Source organism: Lepidochelys kempii, chromosome 2 (assembly GCF_965140285.1).
Source record: "Lepidochelys kempii isolate rLepKem1 chromosome 2, rLepKem1.hap1, whole genome shotgun sequence".
Lineage (NCBI taxonomy): Eukaryota > Metazoa > Chordata > Testudines > Cheloniidae > Lepidochelys > Lepidochelys kempii.
Genome location: NC_136381.1, coordinates 80,197,998 through 80,213,453, shown reverse-complemented (window position 1 = coordinate 80,213,453; position 15,456 = coordinate 80,197,998). Strand labels below are relative to the sequence as shown.

Here is a 15,456-nt window from a genome sequence, read left to right as displayed (position 1 = left end):
GTATAGAGTTAGCTGTCTAACATATTACCCCAATTAGAGAAACGTGGTATTGGGGGGGTGGGGGGGCGGGAGAGAGGAAGGGATATATTTTATTGGACCAACTTCTCCTGGTGAGAGAGACAAGCTTTCAAGGCATAGAGAGCTCTTTTTCACATCTGGGAAAGGTACTTCCACCCCCCACTCCTGCACCCCCAGCCCCTCCACAGTCCCACCCCCCACGGGCCCCTCCACAGTCCCCCCTCATCCCCACACGCTCTCGCCCCCAGCGCCACAGCCTTGCCCTTTACCCTCTGCCCGCAAGCCCAGCGCGTCCCCAGCCCCGGCCAGTCGCCGCCCCCCGGCCGGGCCGGAAGCAGCCCCGAGTCCGGCCTGGCCCCTCCCTCACCTTCTGGATGGCGGCCGGCGTGATCTCGCCCTTCCCCCGCTGCCTCGGGGCCGCGAATGCCACCGACATGTCGGGTCCCTGCGCGTAGGAGGCTCCAGAGCCCTGGCCGCGGACGAAGCAGCGGCGGGAGGAGGCAGCGATCCGAGAAGAACATCCACCACCGCGAGGGGGACGGGGCGTGACGGCTCGTGGGGCCATCCCATCCCGGTCGCGAAGAGGGGGAGATAAGCCTCCCTGCCACTGCCCCCCCTTCCTCCGACCGCGGGTGGCAGCCCCAGCAACACTGGGACCCCATCGCTCCGCTTAACGAGAAGCTGCTCCACTGACAGGGAGCGCCCTCTTGGCTGCTTTAAACGCGTCCTCTTCGTTACACATTCCGTTCCCCCCCCCTTGAGCGAATATGGTACATTCCTACCCAGAGCTCTCAGCCTGAGACAGGCTGTAAGTGGTGTGGCTGGGAGCAGGGGGAAGTGCTCACTTTACAGGGGAAAGCGGCGAGTCCCACCCTGCCCCCAGCCTTGGTTGCGCCCACTCATTGCGCTCCCGGCCGGGACAGCGAGGGGGAGGAGTCTTGGGAGGCGCGTGATCCTGCCTTTCGCATCTGCTCCGCCTCTCGTTCAGCCCCCGGGGAGAGGTCCGGCGACTCCGCTGCTGCGGGGTCAAGGCCGCTTTAAAGAACCCGGCTGGGAAGCTGCAGCTGTGACACTTCAACATGTGCAGGGACACAGATGGCTTTATTCTGGAACTGACTTGCCAGAACCGATACACAAAACGTGTCAAGGAACAACCCGAAATGGAATTAGATTACATTGCCAAATCCCTCAGAACACCTTGGGCTGCCTCAAATGAAACAGCTTGGTTTTGTTTCTTTACCTGTTAGCTTAGCCAAGTGCACTACCACCCAGTGCTGCTTTACTGCTGAAGCAGGACCAACACTTGCTAAAACTAGTTTAGTTTAATGCGCTGCAGAAAAAAATTACTAATTAAAACTCTTAGCCCTGGTTCTGCAATAATACCTATGTTTGAAAGTCCCCCAAAATAAACCAATCTATAAAGTAAGATGATTCTTTTCTAGATTACCAGGAAAGAAAGGATGCAAAGATTGTAGGCACAAGTATAAGATGCTAGTTGCAAATGAGAGAAGAGAATTTCCAACCTACAAATTTAAGAAATAGTTTCTTTTTAAGTCCACTGCTGTTTGGGGAGGAGATAGTCTTAGGCCATATCTATACACAGCTGCACCAGTACAGCTACACCGCTGCAGTGTGTATGGTGAAGATGCTCGATGCTGGCAGGAGAGAGCTCTCTCGTCAGCATAAAAAACCCACCTCCATGAGTGGCATAAGCTACGTCAGCAAGAGAGCTGTACACACAAACTCATGTTAGTATAACTTATGTTGCTCGGGGGGGGGGTAGAATAGTCACACATTTTAGTGCAGACATAGCCTTAGACTGTCATTCTCACAGGCCTGTTCTTCCTTACCTATTGCATTGTGGTGTTGTGTTGGGAGCTCGTCACATGGTTTCTTTAGTATGGTTTTGGTCTGTGTCCTTTGATGGGTGACAATACACAATAGCACACCAAGAAGTACAAGCAAGTCTGCTCCCAGACATTGATTATTGCTCTCCTTCAGCTGGTTGCTGGCTCAGATCCTTGGCTCACTGCTCAGACCACTCTCCTCAAGCACTATCCCCACTGATTCTCAGGAGCAGCCTGGCCATCATGCAGGCGTGCTGTTTACCGCCTACCAACCTATTCTCACCTTCTCAGTCCTACTCTGGGTTGGCCTCTTTCCTCAGCTTCTGTTTTCGCAGGATTTAACTGTAACTACCCATCAGGTCCTTTTCCCTATTTTTTTCCTCCACAGCCAGTTCCCAGCAGCTTACAGGCATCAGTCTATCACATTTCCTTACCACCCCACCATCTCTCTCACTGTGCCTGATTCTCTCTGCTCCCATCAGAAAGGGATTCTCTTTTCAGCTTATACAGTGCCTTCTATTGACTTGATACTGATCTGGCTTGCTGCCCTTTCCAGAAAAACCTTTGGCTCAGTCCTTTCACTCCAGGTCATCCTAAGGAGGGAGAGTAGTGCCTATTAATGATTCAGCAGCTTCATTACATATCTATGTTTTTGTGTGTCACTCAGCTCCATGGTATCTTTTTAGTTTCCTTCCCCCTCTCCCGCTCAGTTTTATTATTATTGTGGGAAAGCAAAAATCAGAAGACAACCTCCCTCTTTTGACATTTTGTTCTGAAGGTGGTAAGAGCGATAATTATACTGATGTATTCTGGGAGTGAGTTCTACACTTATGGGATAACTGCCAAGATAGTGCAATGCCCAGATTGACTTCAGGTTTAGAGTAGTGATACCTCAGTGGTTCAGGAGCCAAATTAGCAATCAACATTACCCAAAAGAACCACAGCAGTGTGAACTTTTTGTTTCATTTACTATAATATTATATATTCATATGTAAACAGTATGACTGGGGAAATATTTATATATAAAAATAAAATTCTCACAGCAAAATGACTGACCAAGTATTATTTTATCAACTACAATTGGTTAATAACATAGTAAAAGTATCTAATTGGTTAATTAATAACCAAAATTAACCAAAACACACATTAACCAAACACACAGTATTTTAATATCACATGCTGAAAAGAGCCACAGGAGATGCATTAAAGAGCCACTTATGGCTCTGGAGCCTCAATCTGAGTATCACTGGTTTAGAGAGTCCATACCTGAAAAACTCTAAAGGTCATGAGTGCATAGAGCACAGTGGCCAAATCAGATTCTGAAAGAAGAGGGTGCAGTCACCTAGCCAGCTGTAAATGGAAAAGTTTTGTTTTTTAAAGCAGCTGCAGTTATTTGGGACTAAAAAATAATAATAAGGCATTCAGGAGGATCCCAAGTCAGCAGGCTATCCTGACAATTGAAGTGCCGAGGCCCTTGACAGATGTTATAGACACTGACAAGTATTCAAAGTGCTTTCTTCTACCCGCACCCATAACCTGCTTCAGGGCCTACTGCAAGATTCTTCTGTGCCTTTTTAACTGAGCACCACCTCCCAGGGCTTTCTACCTAGAAACACTTTTTCTTCAGCAAGTTCCCTCTGGCCTACCCAGGACTCTAGCAACCTCTCCCAGGGAACTTCCTACTGCTTTTGCTCCCTCTTCCTTATTGACTGCTGACTTTTATAGCCCTAGGTGCTGCCCTGCCCTCTTAATTGGCCAAACTGGGAGTTCTTGTTCTAGCAGTGGGGCCTAGACCTGCTTCTTTTAAAAGGGCCAGCCACCCTGTGACAATGTTTGATGTTGAAGTGCCAAGGTAGATACCATCCACATACTGGTCACTTTGAACGTATGCTGTCACCTCCTATCCTCCCATGCTTTGATATAAGTTATGAAGAAGATGTGGGGGAGGGGACTGAGCCTTAAGGAATTCCTCAAGTGAAGACCCAAGATGCAAGTAGTTGCTCATCACAAACCTCTGAGACTGGTCCAAAATAAAGTATTGGAACCATTTCAGTGCAGAGAGGTCCATGAATAAGAGTTCATGCAACCAGCAAACACTTTGTCCCCCACTGCTGACAGTTTTACAATAAAACTATCTGTACCCCTTTCTCTAGGATAGTTTTACATTCACAATGTTAATGTCAAGGTTGCTGAAGGGTTTCCTCATTCATTAACAACAATTGCATCTGATCCAACAGTAAGTTTATGGAAAACACCATTTTAACATGGAGAAATATTACACACCAACTATATTTAAATAATGGCACAAGCTCACACAGGCAAGGAAACAGCTACAATGGAAGTATACAACATGTCTCAGAACACATAACCACAACAGGGGGTCTCCTTTATGTCTTTCTTAATGTGCTGCAATATGCCTTGGTTTTGGAGGACATATGGTACATTTTCTCCTTAATTGTGCATTTCTTTGCTTTTGCGAATTAGTCACAACCTTAACATTATTTAATTGTAATTTTGATACATAAGTCTAGATCACCACCAAGTGTTTCAAACAGCAAACAAACATTTGATCCTGCTCTTTCCACCACCTCTCTTCCAGCTCCACTTTTGAGAGTTTATTCCCTTTATTGTTAAGAGGATTTTGAGGTTTTACATATTTTGGGTGAAGGAGATGGACCACTTATTATAAGGTACTTTGCTCCCTGTCTTTCACTCCTCTTCCCAGAGCCTGGAGGAGAGAGGCTGTTCTCTGGAGGCAAGTCTCAAGGACAACAAAGAGAAAGCTTCTTATTGAGATGAAGTCAACAGTAGGTCAGGAATGATTAGCCCCTTCATGATTGCACCCAAACACCTCATTACATTGTAATTGATTCATTTTACTTTTGGAGAAACAGAAACCTATAATCTATGCTGATTCCGGCAATGAGTCCAGTCTCCCAACAACAATAGTGCCTGCCAAGGATTCTCCTGAAAAAAAGGACTGCAATATCCTGCCCTCTGTATTAGCTCTATTTCAAGAGCTTACCCAGAACAAAAGAGGAGCCAGACTAGAAAAGGGACCAGGAAAAATTCTCTTTCATATTAAGGCAAACATAAAGCTGGTTGGTCATTGTAACACCCTCATTTTCAAGGTTATCAGGCTGACAATCAGAGTTAGCCAAAGAGAATTTCAAGGTGATTCCACCAGCTTGTGTCTACTTTGACATAACTGGATGGGCCGGAAATAGGTAATTAGGGGTTTGTTCTCTAGATTTTGTTTTGGTAACTTGGGTCATTTAGATCTTTCTAATAGAGCAAGAGGTTGTGTTTGAGGCCTTCTTCAGGTGAGACTATTTTCTCATCCCATTAAGAAAGATTTTAAAACACACAATAATACCACAGAACAACAGCTGCAAATTCTAAGGGAGTGATATAAATTAAGCAGCAAGTTTTGGTAACTGTGAAAGAAAAAGAAAAATACAGAAAGATCTTTAGTGTTTCCCCAGTCTAACTGGGTTAGGCTGTGATCCTGCTGTGATGGGTTCAGTCACAGATACCCCTCTTGGGACTGTCACTGGACATGCTGGAATTACCTCTGAGCCAATTTTCCCTGCTAGGTTGGGGCTCCAGTACCCTGCCTTGTTGACCCAGACATGCTAGCCTGCTGCAACACAACCCTAGGGTCTGAACCACGCCCCCAAACCTGCAGGCTTTAACTAAAAACCACTCAGCAGGTTACCTATCTCCAGCACCCAGATACCCAGTTCCCAATGGGATCCAAACCCCAAATAAATCCGTTTTACTCTGTATAAAGCTAACACAGGGTAAACTAATGAATTATCTGCCCTCTAGAACACTGATAGAGAGATATGCACAGCTGTTTGCTCCCCCAGGTATTAATCACTCTGGGTTAATTAATAAACAAAAGTGATTTTATTAAGTATAAAAAGTAGGATTTAAGTGGTTTCAAGTAATAACAGACAGAACAAAGTAAGTCACCAAGCAAAATAAAGAAAAAACACACAAGCTTAAGCCTAATACATTAAGAAACTGTTTACAGGTAAAATCTCACCTTCAGAGATGTTCCGTTAAGCTTCTTTCACAGACTAGACTCCTTCCTAGTCTGGGCCCAATCCTTTCCCCTGGTACAGTCCTTGTTAGTTCCAGCTCAGGTGCTAACTAGGGGATTTCTCATGACTGGCAGCCCCTTTGTTCTGTTCCACCCCCTTTTATAGCTTTGGCACAAGGCGGGAATCGTTTGTCTCTCTGGACCTCACTATGACAAAGTGGGACTGTTCTTAATGTTTCCTCTGAAAAGTGTGGGGGTGCCTCAATTTCCCCTATGCAGTTCTTAAGTATCTAGGTGGTGGGATAAGGGTGTATGATCAATGCAGAGCCCTAGAGGGCAGGTGTGTGCAGGGGTCTGGACACAGAGAATGGCCGACACCCTGTTTCCTGGCAACTGATGGCCTGGGCCCTTCCCCCCTACAAGGTGAGAGCTAAAGGGTTGGAGAACAAAGGAATCAGGTGACCTCCTGGCCCGGGAAAGGGGAAAGCCTAGAGGAGGAGGGGCTGGAGGGAGTTTCAGTTTGGGGCTGGCTGGGACATGGAGTGAAGGGCAGACGTGGTTGTCTGGCTCACTGCCCCCCCAAAATGGACTCAGCTGAGGGGTCCTGTTCTCTGCACCTGCAAGCTCTGTTTTAGACCATGTTCCTGTCGTCTAATAAACTTCTGTTTTACTGGCTGGCTGAGAGTCACGTCTGACTGCGGAGTTGGGGTGCAGGACCCTCTGGCTTCCCCCAACGAATCCGCCTGTTCCCTTCCTGGGCTTTAGCTGAATCCAGAACAAACTCTGAGACAACTGCACTACCCTCAACCATCACAGGTTGAAAGGCCCCTTCTGTCTGCTCCACAGACAAAGAAGAGCCGGACACACTTTCTCCTTTCCCAGACACACAGCTTGGGATCTCATTCCCCTTGTCCCAGCACACAAGGCTGGTCACAGACAACTGCTTAGAGATCAGGGTAGCTCCCTCCACAGGCAAGTCAATACCCCTGACAGACACAGGCACATTTCCTTCATTGTCACACTTCTCCACCCAGGTAATAGGTAAGGTACAGGGACACTCATCTTCCACTCTCCTCGCCTTCCCACACTGCTGACTAGACAAAGCCATCAGTTCACAAGGCTGCCTAGGCTCATCCAAACTTTCCTTACCAAGCATCTTGCCACTCCCAACAGATACCCTGCCCTGCCTGTGTCTCCCCCCACTCAGCTGGGGTCTCAGCTCCCACTGTGCTCAGCGCTGCCCTTGCTGTCCCAGTGGGGGTAGGCAGCGAGCTCGCTGCTTTCCTCACTGCATCAGAGCCAGCCTGAGCCCCCTCTCCGGTGTGCATGGGGGCAGGGAGCCTCAGGGGTCTGGTTACAGGCAGGGAGGTACCCTGAGCCTAGCAGCTCCTCCCTGCTGCCAGCCAGGTCATCTGCATTTTCACTGACCATTTCCCTCTCCACTGATTGGTTCCCTGGATTCATATTCAAACCCTTGGCAGTTACTGGAGCAGGGCCTGGATCCTGTCCCAAAGAGACAAAGTCAACTCACAACAGGGTCTCGCAGCTGGTATCCTGGAGCACCACAACGACCAGCTAGCCCAACCCCTCCTGTGACTGCACAAGGATCTGGGCCGTAGGCAGGGCGGGGGGCTTCGTTCCTGGGACCCTCACCCAGCTCACACAGCCCCTCAGCCTCTGAGGCTGCAACACCCAGGGCCTGACAACAGTCCTCTCTGTCCCAGGTTCTCGCCACCCCAGGAATGTCTCCCCATTGACCATCACCTTCCGCTCCCACTGGAGGTCCGAGGGGCCTGACCCCAGGAAACTCCACACAGACATATAGGTTAGGACCAGGAGTGGGAGCCTGTCCACCTCCCCACCCATCTGGCTGATGGAGTCTGTGGCCTTGGGACCCAGCAAGGGAGCTAGACACCGGGGCTTTTCCACAGGGTCCCCCTGGTTCAAATCGCCAGCCTGCTCAAAGGCAGTGAGGTGGGCATCCACCTTAACCAAAGTTAAGGTTATCCTCCTCCTTAACCAAGGGCAGCAATTTAGTCTCGAGGTTCCCTGCAGAACTGGCATCCCGGGGTCTATCCCCACTCACCCCTGGGAGGTCCCCTATGCCTCTCCGCTCCACCATCGCCAGTTCATGCAGCTGCTGCTTCTGCAGCTCTTTCTCGGGCTCTCGCCGTCTCTCACAGTCCTCTTGCTCTCTCGGACTCAGCTCCAATCCCATCCATCTCTGATCCCCGGATGGGGAACCCAATCATGAAGACCCTCATCTGGTCTGGGACAGGAGTCTTGGCGATGTCTGGCTACCACTCCAGCTGCTCCCAGATCCTGCTATAGCCCCATTTGGGGTCAGAAATCTGTTCCTTAGAGTGGTCGTCCTCCTCCTCCAGCTGCACGATTAACTGTGCTTTGGTGAACTTTCCAATGCTCAACCCTTCCTTTCTGCACAGGGTTACAATGTCCTTCTTAAGGAGACGGTGACAGGCCATCACTCCGCTCTTCCCAAGTTGTTGTGGATTCACAGGCCTGTGTGCTTTCAGCTCCCCACAGTTTCCAGGGAGAATCCCTAGTGTGCCAGCCCTTCTCGAGGTCACCACCTCTTTGCCAGGGTCGAGCTGCAGACTCCTCCGCCCCTGAGACCGCTCGCTGCAATCCCCTGGGGGACCCTGTTACTGCAAAAGTCCTTCACTCTGGTCACACACTCCCAGGGGTTAACCGCCTCCCGACACCACTCCTCTCTGAGCCTTCAGCACGCCTGGTCCTCGTCAATCCCCCTTCGTTTTACTGCTCCCCAGTCACTTACTGCAGGAAGTGCCATCCATGGGGTGCAGTAGATCCCACCGCTACCACCAGTTGTCACGGAGTCCCTGGGCGATGCTCTGGAACTGCTCCCCATGAAGCCTGTCAGGACTCTGGGGAGTCTCCTCTCTGTGAGCAGCCTGTCTTCAGGACACACAGCTCACACAGCTTCCACCTTCCTGGGTCTGACCTCGGAGCATTCAGCATCCTCTGCCCCTCCGTGCACTTCCCCCAGCGAGTCCACCCAGGCGGCGTCTTGGGGAAGCCAGAGGGTCCTGCACCCCAACTCCGCAGTCAGATGTGACTCTCAGCCAGCCAGGAAAACAGAGGTTTATTAGACGACAGGAACATTGTCTAAAACAGAGCTTGCAGGTGCAGAGAACAGGACCCCTCAGCTGGGTCCATTTTGGGGGGCAGTGAGCCAGACAACCACATCTGCCCTTCACTCCATGTCCCAGCCAGCCCCAAACTGAAACTCCCTCCAGCCCCTCCTCCTCTAGGCTTTCCCCTTTCCCGGGCCAGGAGGTCACCTGATTCCTTTGTTCTCCAACCCTTTAGCTCTCACCTTGCAGGGGGGAAGGGCCCAGGCCATCAGTTGCCAGGAAACAGGGTGTCAGCCTTTCTCTGTGTCCAGACCCCTGCACACACCTGCCCTCTAGGGCTCTGCAATGATCATACACCCTTACCCCACCACCTAGATACTTAAGAACTGCACAGGGGAAACTGAGGCACCCCCACACTATTCAAAGGAAACATTAAGAACAGTCACACTCACCCCTCCTTCTAAATGGAAAAATACCAGATTATAAGCTTTGTAATGATACCTTACAAGACACCTTTTGCATAAAGCATATTCCAGTTACATCATATTTACACTTATAAGCATATTTCCATAAACATATGGAGTGCAACGTCACACCTGCAACTAGATCTGCTGATGCAGTGAACTCACTGGGGTTCCTCACAGGTGGATAGGTCCATGCTAGTGAATCCAGTTGTAAAGTAGTAGATGGTAGTAAAATAACAAATGGTGTGGAGAAAGTGAATAAGGAAATGTTATTTACTCCTTCACATAACACAAGAACCAGAGGTCACCCAATGAAGTTAATAGGTAGCAGGTTTAAGACAAATAAAAAGAAGTACTTTTGCACACAAAACACAGTCCACCTGTGGAACTCACTGCCAAAGGATGTTGTGAAGGCCAAAATGATAACCGGATTCAAAAAAGAATTAGATAAGTTCATAGAGAATAGGTCCATCAATGGGTATTAGCCAGGGTTGTCAGGGATGCATCCCCATGCTCTAGGTATTCCTAGCCGCTGACTGCCAAAAGATGGGATTGGATGACAGGGTATGGATCATTTGATAAATGCCCTGTTCTGTTCATTCCCTCTGAAGTACCTACCATTGGCCACTGTCAGAAGGCATGATAGTGGGCTAGATGGACCATTGGTCTGAGCCAGTATGGCCATTCTTATAGGGCCTGCTTTTTGACTTTTGCTTACTTGAACAGTTGAATTTTAAACATAAGTCAAGTTCTGTTTCTTTAATTAAAAACTTTCCTTTGTTAAACATATATATTGTGCTGTAGGACAGGCTGCCACCCACGTATCTCCAGGTCTGTTTTTCTCTTTCAGTGGCCCCAGTAATTCTATTCAAACACTGCAAGTATAAATAGCCCATAGGGTTCATTACAAAAAATAAAAATAAAATAAAAAAAAAGCCCTGTGCACATACACAATAACTATAATTCAGAATTCTCCAACACAGACCAGGTAGTACATTCAATCTTTAAAGTCTGCACAATCCATCAACACATTAAATACAACTCTCTCTTTCGACTCCCTGGGACATCTCACGATGTGTCACTCCAAGCCCTCCAGCTGGGGCAATTCTCCATCCTGTTACATTCTCACATTTGGTTCTAGTGACCCAGAGACTTGGGCAGGCTCATCCCTCCCCAGACTTCAGCTCTCTCTGCTTCAGCTCAGACCAGGGGTGAAAGTGGGCCGGTGAGGTGTACTGGTAAGAAGTCGGTACCGGCCCATACGCAGCCCACGTTAAAGCGCTGCCACGGCAGCGCTTTCACATTGCTGCCCACTTTGCCTCCTCTATCAGCGGCCCTGATAGAGGAGGCAGCACTTTAACATCATTGCCCCTTTTGCCGCCCCCTCCCCAGCCATCAACACTGGGGGAGAGGCAAAAGGGGCAGCTGCCCCGGGGCCGGCGATTTAAAATGGCCCCGAGGTGCCGGCTGCCGCCATCACTACCACAGCAGCAGCCGGAGCGCCAGGCCCTTTTAAATCACTGCCGGAGCCCGGGCAGCGGGGACCAGACAGCACGGATGGGCTGGCTGGGGAAGGCTGACCTCCCAGACCCGCCCCTTCTGCCTGAGGCCCCGCCCCTTCTGAGGGCCAGAGCCGGCCCCCATACCGGTAAGAATTTAATATTACTTTCACCCTTGCCTCAGAGATCCCCCTCTGCAGCTCTCAGCCCTCTCTAGAAAATGGCTGTCAGGTCAGGAAAGTTTGTAGGTGACACCCACCCCACTTGCCACCACCTGCCTGCCTTCACCAGCCTGATCTGGCTCTGCTGCCCAACTAGGGAAACATTCAGTGCTCCCTCCTTCAGGTATATCCCCTCCCTGCAGCTCTCAGCCCATGTCTTCTGCTAAGCACACTGTACTTCTCTAAAAAACCCCAGCTTGCTCCCTGAACTCTAGTTCTGCACTCTATAGTCATCCTGTTCTCTCTCATTTATAACTCTTAGGGGCAGACCCATCCTCCTTATTCCATAAAACTAGAGAGGACTTGGACTGGAACAGGAGCGCTGGGCCCAATTTCATTTAAGGGGCTAGCTACCCCGTTACCGAGCACTACATTGGCTGGGGGAATGCCTTCAACTGTGATGTGGTTTGACTCTTATGGTGCTTTTTACTTCATAAAAGAAATTCTATCAAGAGGGGAAAGTTGTTTTGAACTTGTTCTATTTATTGACTTGTTACTTCTTGCCTGGTTCTTTCAATTTTGACATTTATGCCGTGCATCGGCCATTGTGTGGCATATTAATAAAGAGTAACACTTGAAATATGAGCGTCTATGTCCTGATATAAAATGAACTACGCAAACAATATTGCACATTACAAAGATATTGGTGTCTACACCATCTTCCAGAGAGACAGTAACAAAACCAGAGAAAATCATTGTGATGCTAAATTTTGATTCTAGTATCTGACATGTTAGTTTGCAAATATAAATACTTAGAATAAGAAATGCATGTCATGTTCAACAGTCAGCACAAATGGGAACAAGCAGGGCTGCAACTGTGAGAAAATCTTTCAGAGCCTTGATTTTATTCTTCAAAGGGGAATCTCCTGCTAGTAGGAATGTATGCTATAAATAAAAAAAAAAAAAATAACACTGTCTAATCTAACTCCCCTTAGAGCTGAAAGTTCTATAAAACTTCCTAAAGGTTAACAGTTTCTTTCAGGACAAGTAAGGCAAAGTATTACAGTGCAGTGACTTTTTCACTTCTGTGTGTCAATACAGCAGATCAGAACAGGTACACATGGGATGGCATCTGCTACCAAGTACTGCTGTAGCAAGGTCTTGGTGACTTGCTTCCTCCTTTGAAAAACAATAACGCTGTCACGGAGAAGCCTTTTCTGCAGAGATGGCCTCAGGCACCCTTTCCCCTTTATGAGCTATCATTGGCCTTCTGAAGAATCATCACCATTAACCAGAGAGGAACAAACTTTAAATTACCACAGGACGTGATTCCTGCTTTGCCAACACTCATCAGCAATATGCAACAGCAAGATGGAGTCAGAATGATACCAGATACAAGTTTTCTGTCAGAGGGCCTGATCCTGAATGCAGAGCATCTGTAACTCCCACTAAAACTGAGTATCACCATCCCCAAAAACGCTATGATTAAGATTGAGAAAGGGAGCACAGCCCATTTCTTGTGATCTTATGAGTATTGGTAAAAATTAAAAATTCACAAAGCTTTTATGCCGGTTTGTACTGTCTTACAGGGAAATCTCCCAGGAAGCCTCAGGACTTAGAGACCCCAAAACCCATCCATTAACTGGGAGATAAAAACACATCCCATTGATCTAGGAGTCTGAGTTTTTACTGTCGGGGGTTCAGATCCAACAGAACTTGGATCCAAAGATGTATCCTGGGGGAGGAGCATGACCACTGGAGAAGCATGGGACCAGGAGGCACAGGAGGTGTAGGCACCTTTGGTGGTTCTGTCCACCCTCTGTTGTTTCTTGAGTTTGAATTTAGCATGTTATTGTGTTATGCATTATGAGGCATGATCTGAGATGCCCCATAATGCATAGCATGTTAGCATATCAGATTCAAACATTAGAGGTAGCAAATGACAGGAGGGCAATGTATGAGGCCTACCTTTGAAGAACCAAAGCGTCACAACTTGAAGCAGCTGCAGTGACACTTCTAACCCCCTTATCCGAGGAAAAAAATATTGTCCCCCACACCCGTGAGCTCTATAAATGGTAGTGGTGATGACTGGATAGAGCATGAGCGCCCACTTGCCTCCCAATATGAGGCTGCTTTCATGGTTTAACTCTATCCTATTTGTTTGACCTTTTGGTTTTCTACTCTTCAATCCACTTTATTATTTATATTCTCTTTATATTACTTCTATTTTAATCTCAGAAGGATAATCAGAGCTGTATAGTATTTTGGGTATTTTCACACTGTGCTCTTTGGTTATGGAACTTTATTTATATACTACAATCTAAGAATCACCATATATTATTTTTTGGAGAGGATCTTCAAGAAATCTATGTCATTTGATAATAAATGACCAGTAATAAATGGTACAATGAAACACAAAAACAAGGAATACATAGCTATGTTTGACCAAAAATAGATTGCAGAGTTGATTTTATCAGCATTAATAATCATTGGTGCCATTTCTCTTATATAGTGCCTTGGTGACAAAAAAGCACAGAAAAGAAACAATATATTAATAATTCTGCAGATATGCTCTGAGTATTACTGTTCTTGAAAGCAGTTTGGAAAATCCTGCTCTGTAACTAAAATCTTGAAATGCTGAATGTACATTTATTATTTTCCATTTTAGAAGTCTGTAGATCACTTTATTTCCCATTTTCATTATTTATACAAAATTCTCAGTATTAATTATTATGAACCTGATCCTGCAACCAGATCTGCAAAGATGGATAAAATTGCACAATTAGAGTATAAAATGTTATCATTAGTTATAAGTGACTGAAAATAGAGGAATTTATGAAGGATTATAACAGGGATCCTTTCCTTCTCAGCCCTCCCTATACACAATATCCAGAGGTTCACTCTCAACCTGAATCTAGAAGTGCAATATATTAACATGTAACAAGCTTTAAAAAGGAACCACAAAAGACTTACATAGGATAATCATATCCCATCAAAATCAGTGCTGTGCCCCTTGTCCTTGACCTAGCCTGTGATAACCCACCCATTTAGTCCCAGCAAGTGATGAGATGGTATGAGGATGAAGTCATTTAAGTCAATGGGACTCCACCAGGGCATAGGATTCACTGAAGGATTGAAGTCAAAGATTCTGAAAATGCAAACACTTGTGCCTGTGCTTAACTTTACTGCTAGCTGTAGTCCTGTTTTCAGTGGTAGTGAAGTTAAGCTCATGCATAAGTGTTTGCAGGATCAGGGCCAAAGTTAGTAAAAATAGCTAGAATGTTTACAAAATTCTCTTTTCCTTTCTCTGGCCCAAGTTTCCAGCCTGGACTGCACAAATACTTCTAATAGGCAAGCAGGTGAAATGGTGGGCTTTCTAAAAGATGCCACACAAAAACAAGTTTAAATATTTTTTCTTTTCAAGCAATGTCTTCTTTAAAATAATAATGTAGTACTTTTTATCTTTAGATCTCAAAGTGCTTTACAAGATAGGTCAGTACCATTATCCCCATTTCACAGGTGGAGAAATTGAGACACAGAGAAGTGAAGTGACTTGCCCAAGGTCACCAAGCAGGTCAGTGGCAGAACCAGGAATTGAACCAAGGTCTCCTAAATCCCAGTCTGGTGCCCTTGTTTGCAGATTTTCAAGTAACACTATCAAAGTGTCAATGCAGAAATTGGCCTCAATCCTACAACTGGAAAAACAGGGCTCCCTATGGGCACGGGGCTCAGACTCTGCAGTTCCAGCTGGAGGACTAGGGTAGTGCCAGTAGGTTTCGGGAATCGTAGGAGGAGGTGTTTCCTTGTATATGGTACTTGTGCATCTGGGAAAGCTACAGACAGGAGCATTGCAGTGGGGAATTTGGGATACATTTCTTAACTTCATTCAAATGCATGGGACTACGGAGGAATAGACAACTTTTTTAATGGGGAGGGAGACTCTAGAGTTAAAAAGGAACAGAACGGCTGCTGAATATCACTCTAATGAGGAGCCAAAGTTGGTCAGGTGATAGCTTTCATCATTGGCCCTTTGGCTGGAGAGCAAGCCAAGCCTTCAGGCTGCCCAGGGCTCTTCCTGGGGTGACCAATCACAGCTATTCCCTGTCTCTCTGATCTCCTGGGGCCAGCCCTGCTCTAACAACCCTGCAGCTTTTGTCCTATGACTACACGGGTCCACTTGTAATGAAGTGACACTAGTTTCCAGTCTCCCCCCCAGTGTTTCCTTTGCTGGTTTGTGCAGTCCCGAATGCCTGGGGGCTCTCGGCTCTCCAGGCCTGTGGGCGAGGAGAGAGCTCTGAGGAGG

General features: G+C 47.2%; 1 protein-coding gene across 6 annotated transcripts in view; it reads right to left on the bottom strand.

Annotated features, from left to right (window-relative positions):
* The window catches only part of SS18 (SS18 subunit of BAF chromatin remodeling complex), a 63,503-nt gene extending 62,922 nt beyond the window's left edge, over positions 1–581 (bottom strand). For 2 of the 6 annotated variants that reach the window (XM_073331345.2, XM_073331346.2), the window contains exon 1: positions 386–580. In XM_073331345.2, the coding sequence (XP_073187446.1) occupies positions 386–454 (69 nt within the window). In that variant the 5' untranslated portion in view covers positions 455–580. Of the gene's footprint in view, positions 1–287; positions 364–385 lie in introns of those variants that run through there. The other 4 variants (XM_073331344.2, XM_073331348.1, XM_078851538.1 and 1 more) reach the window with 4 other exon arrangements.
* Positions 582–15,456: the final 14,875 nt, after the last annotated feature.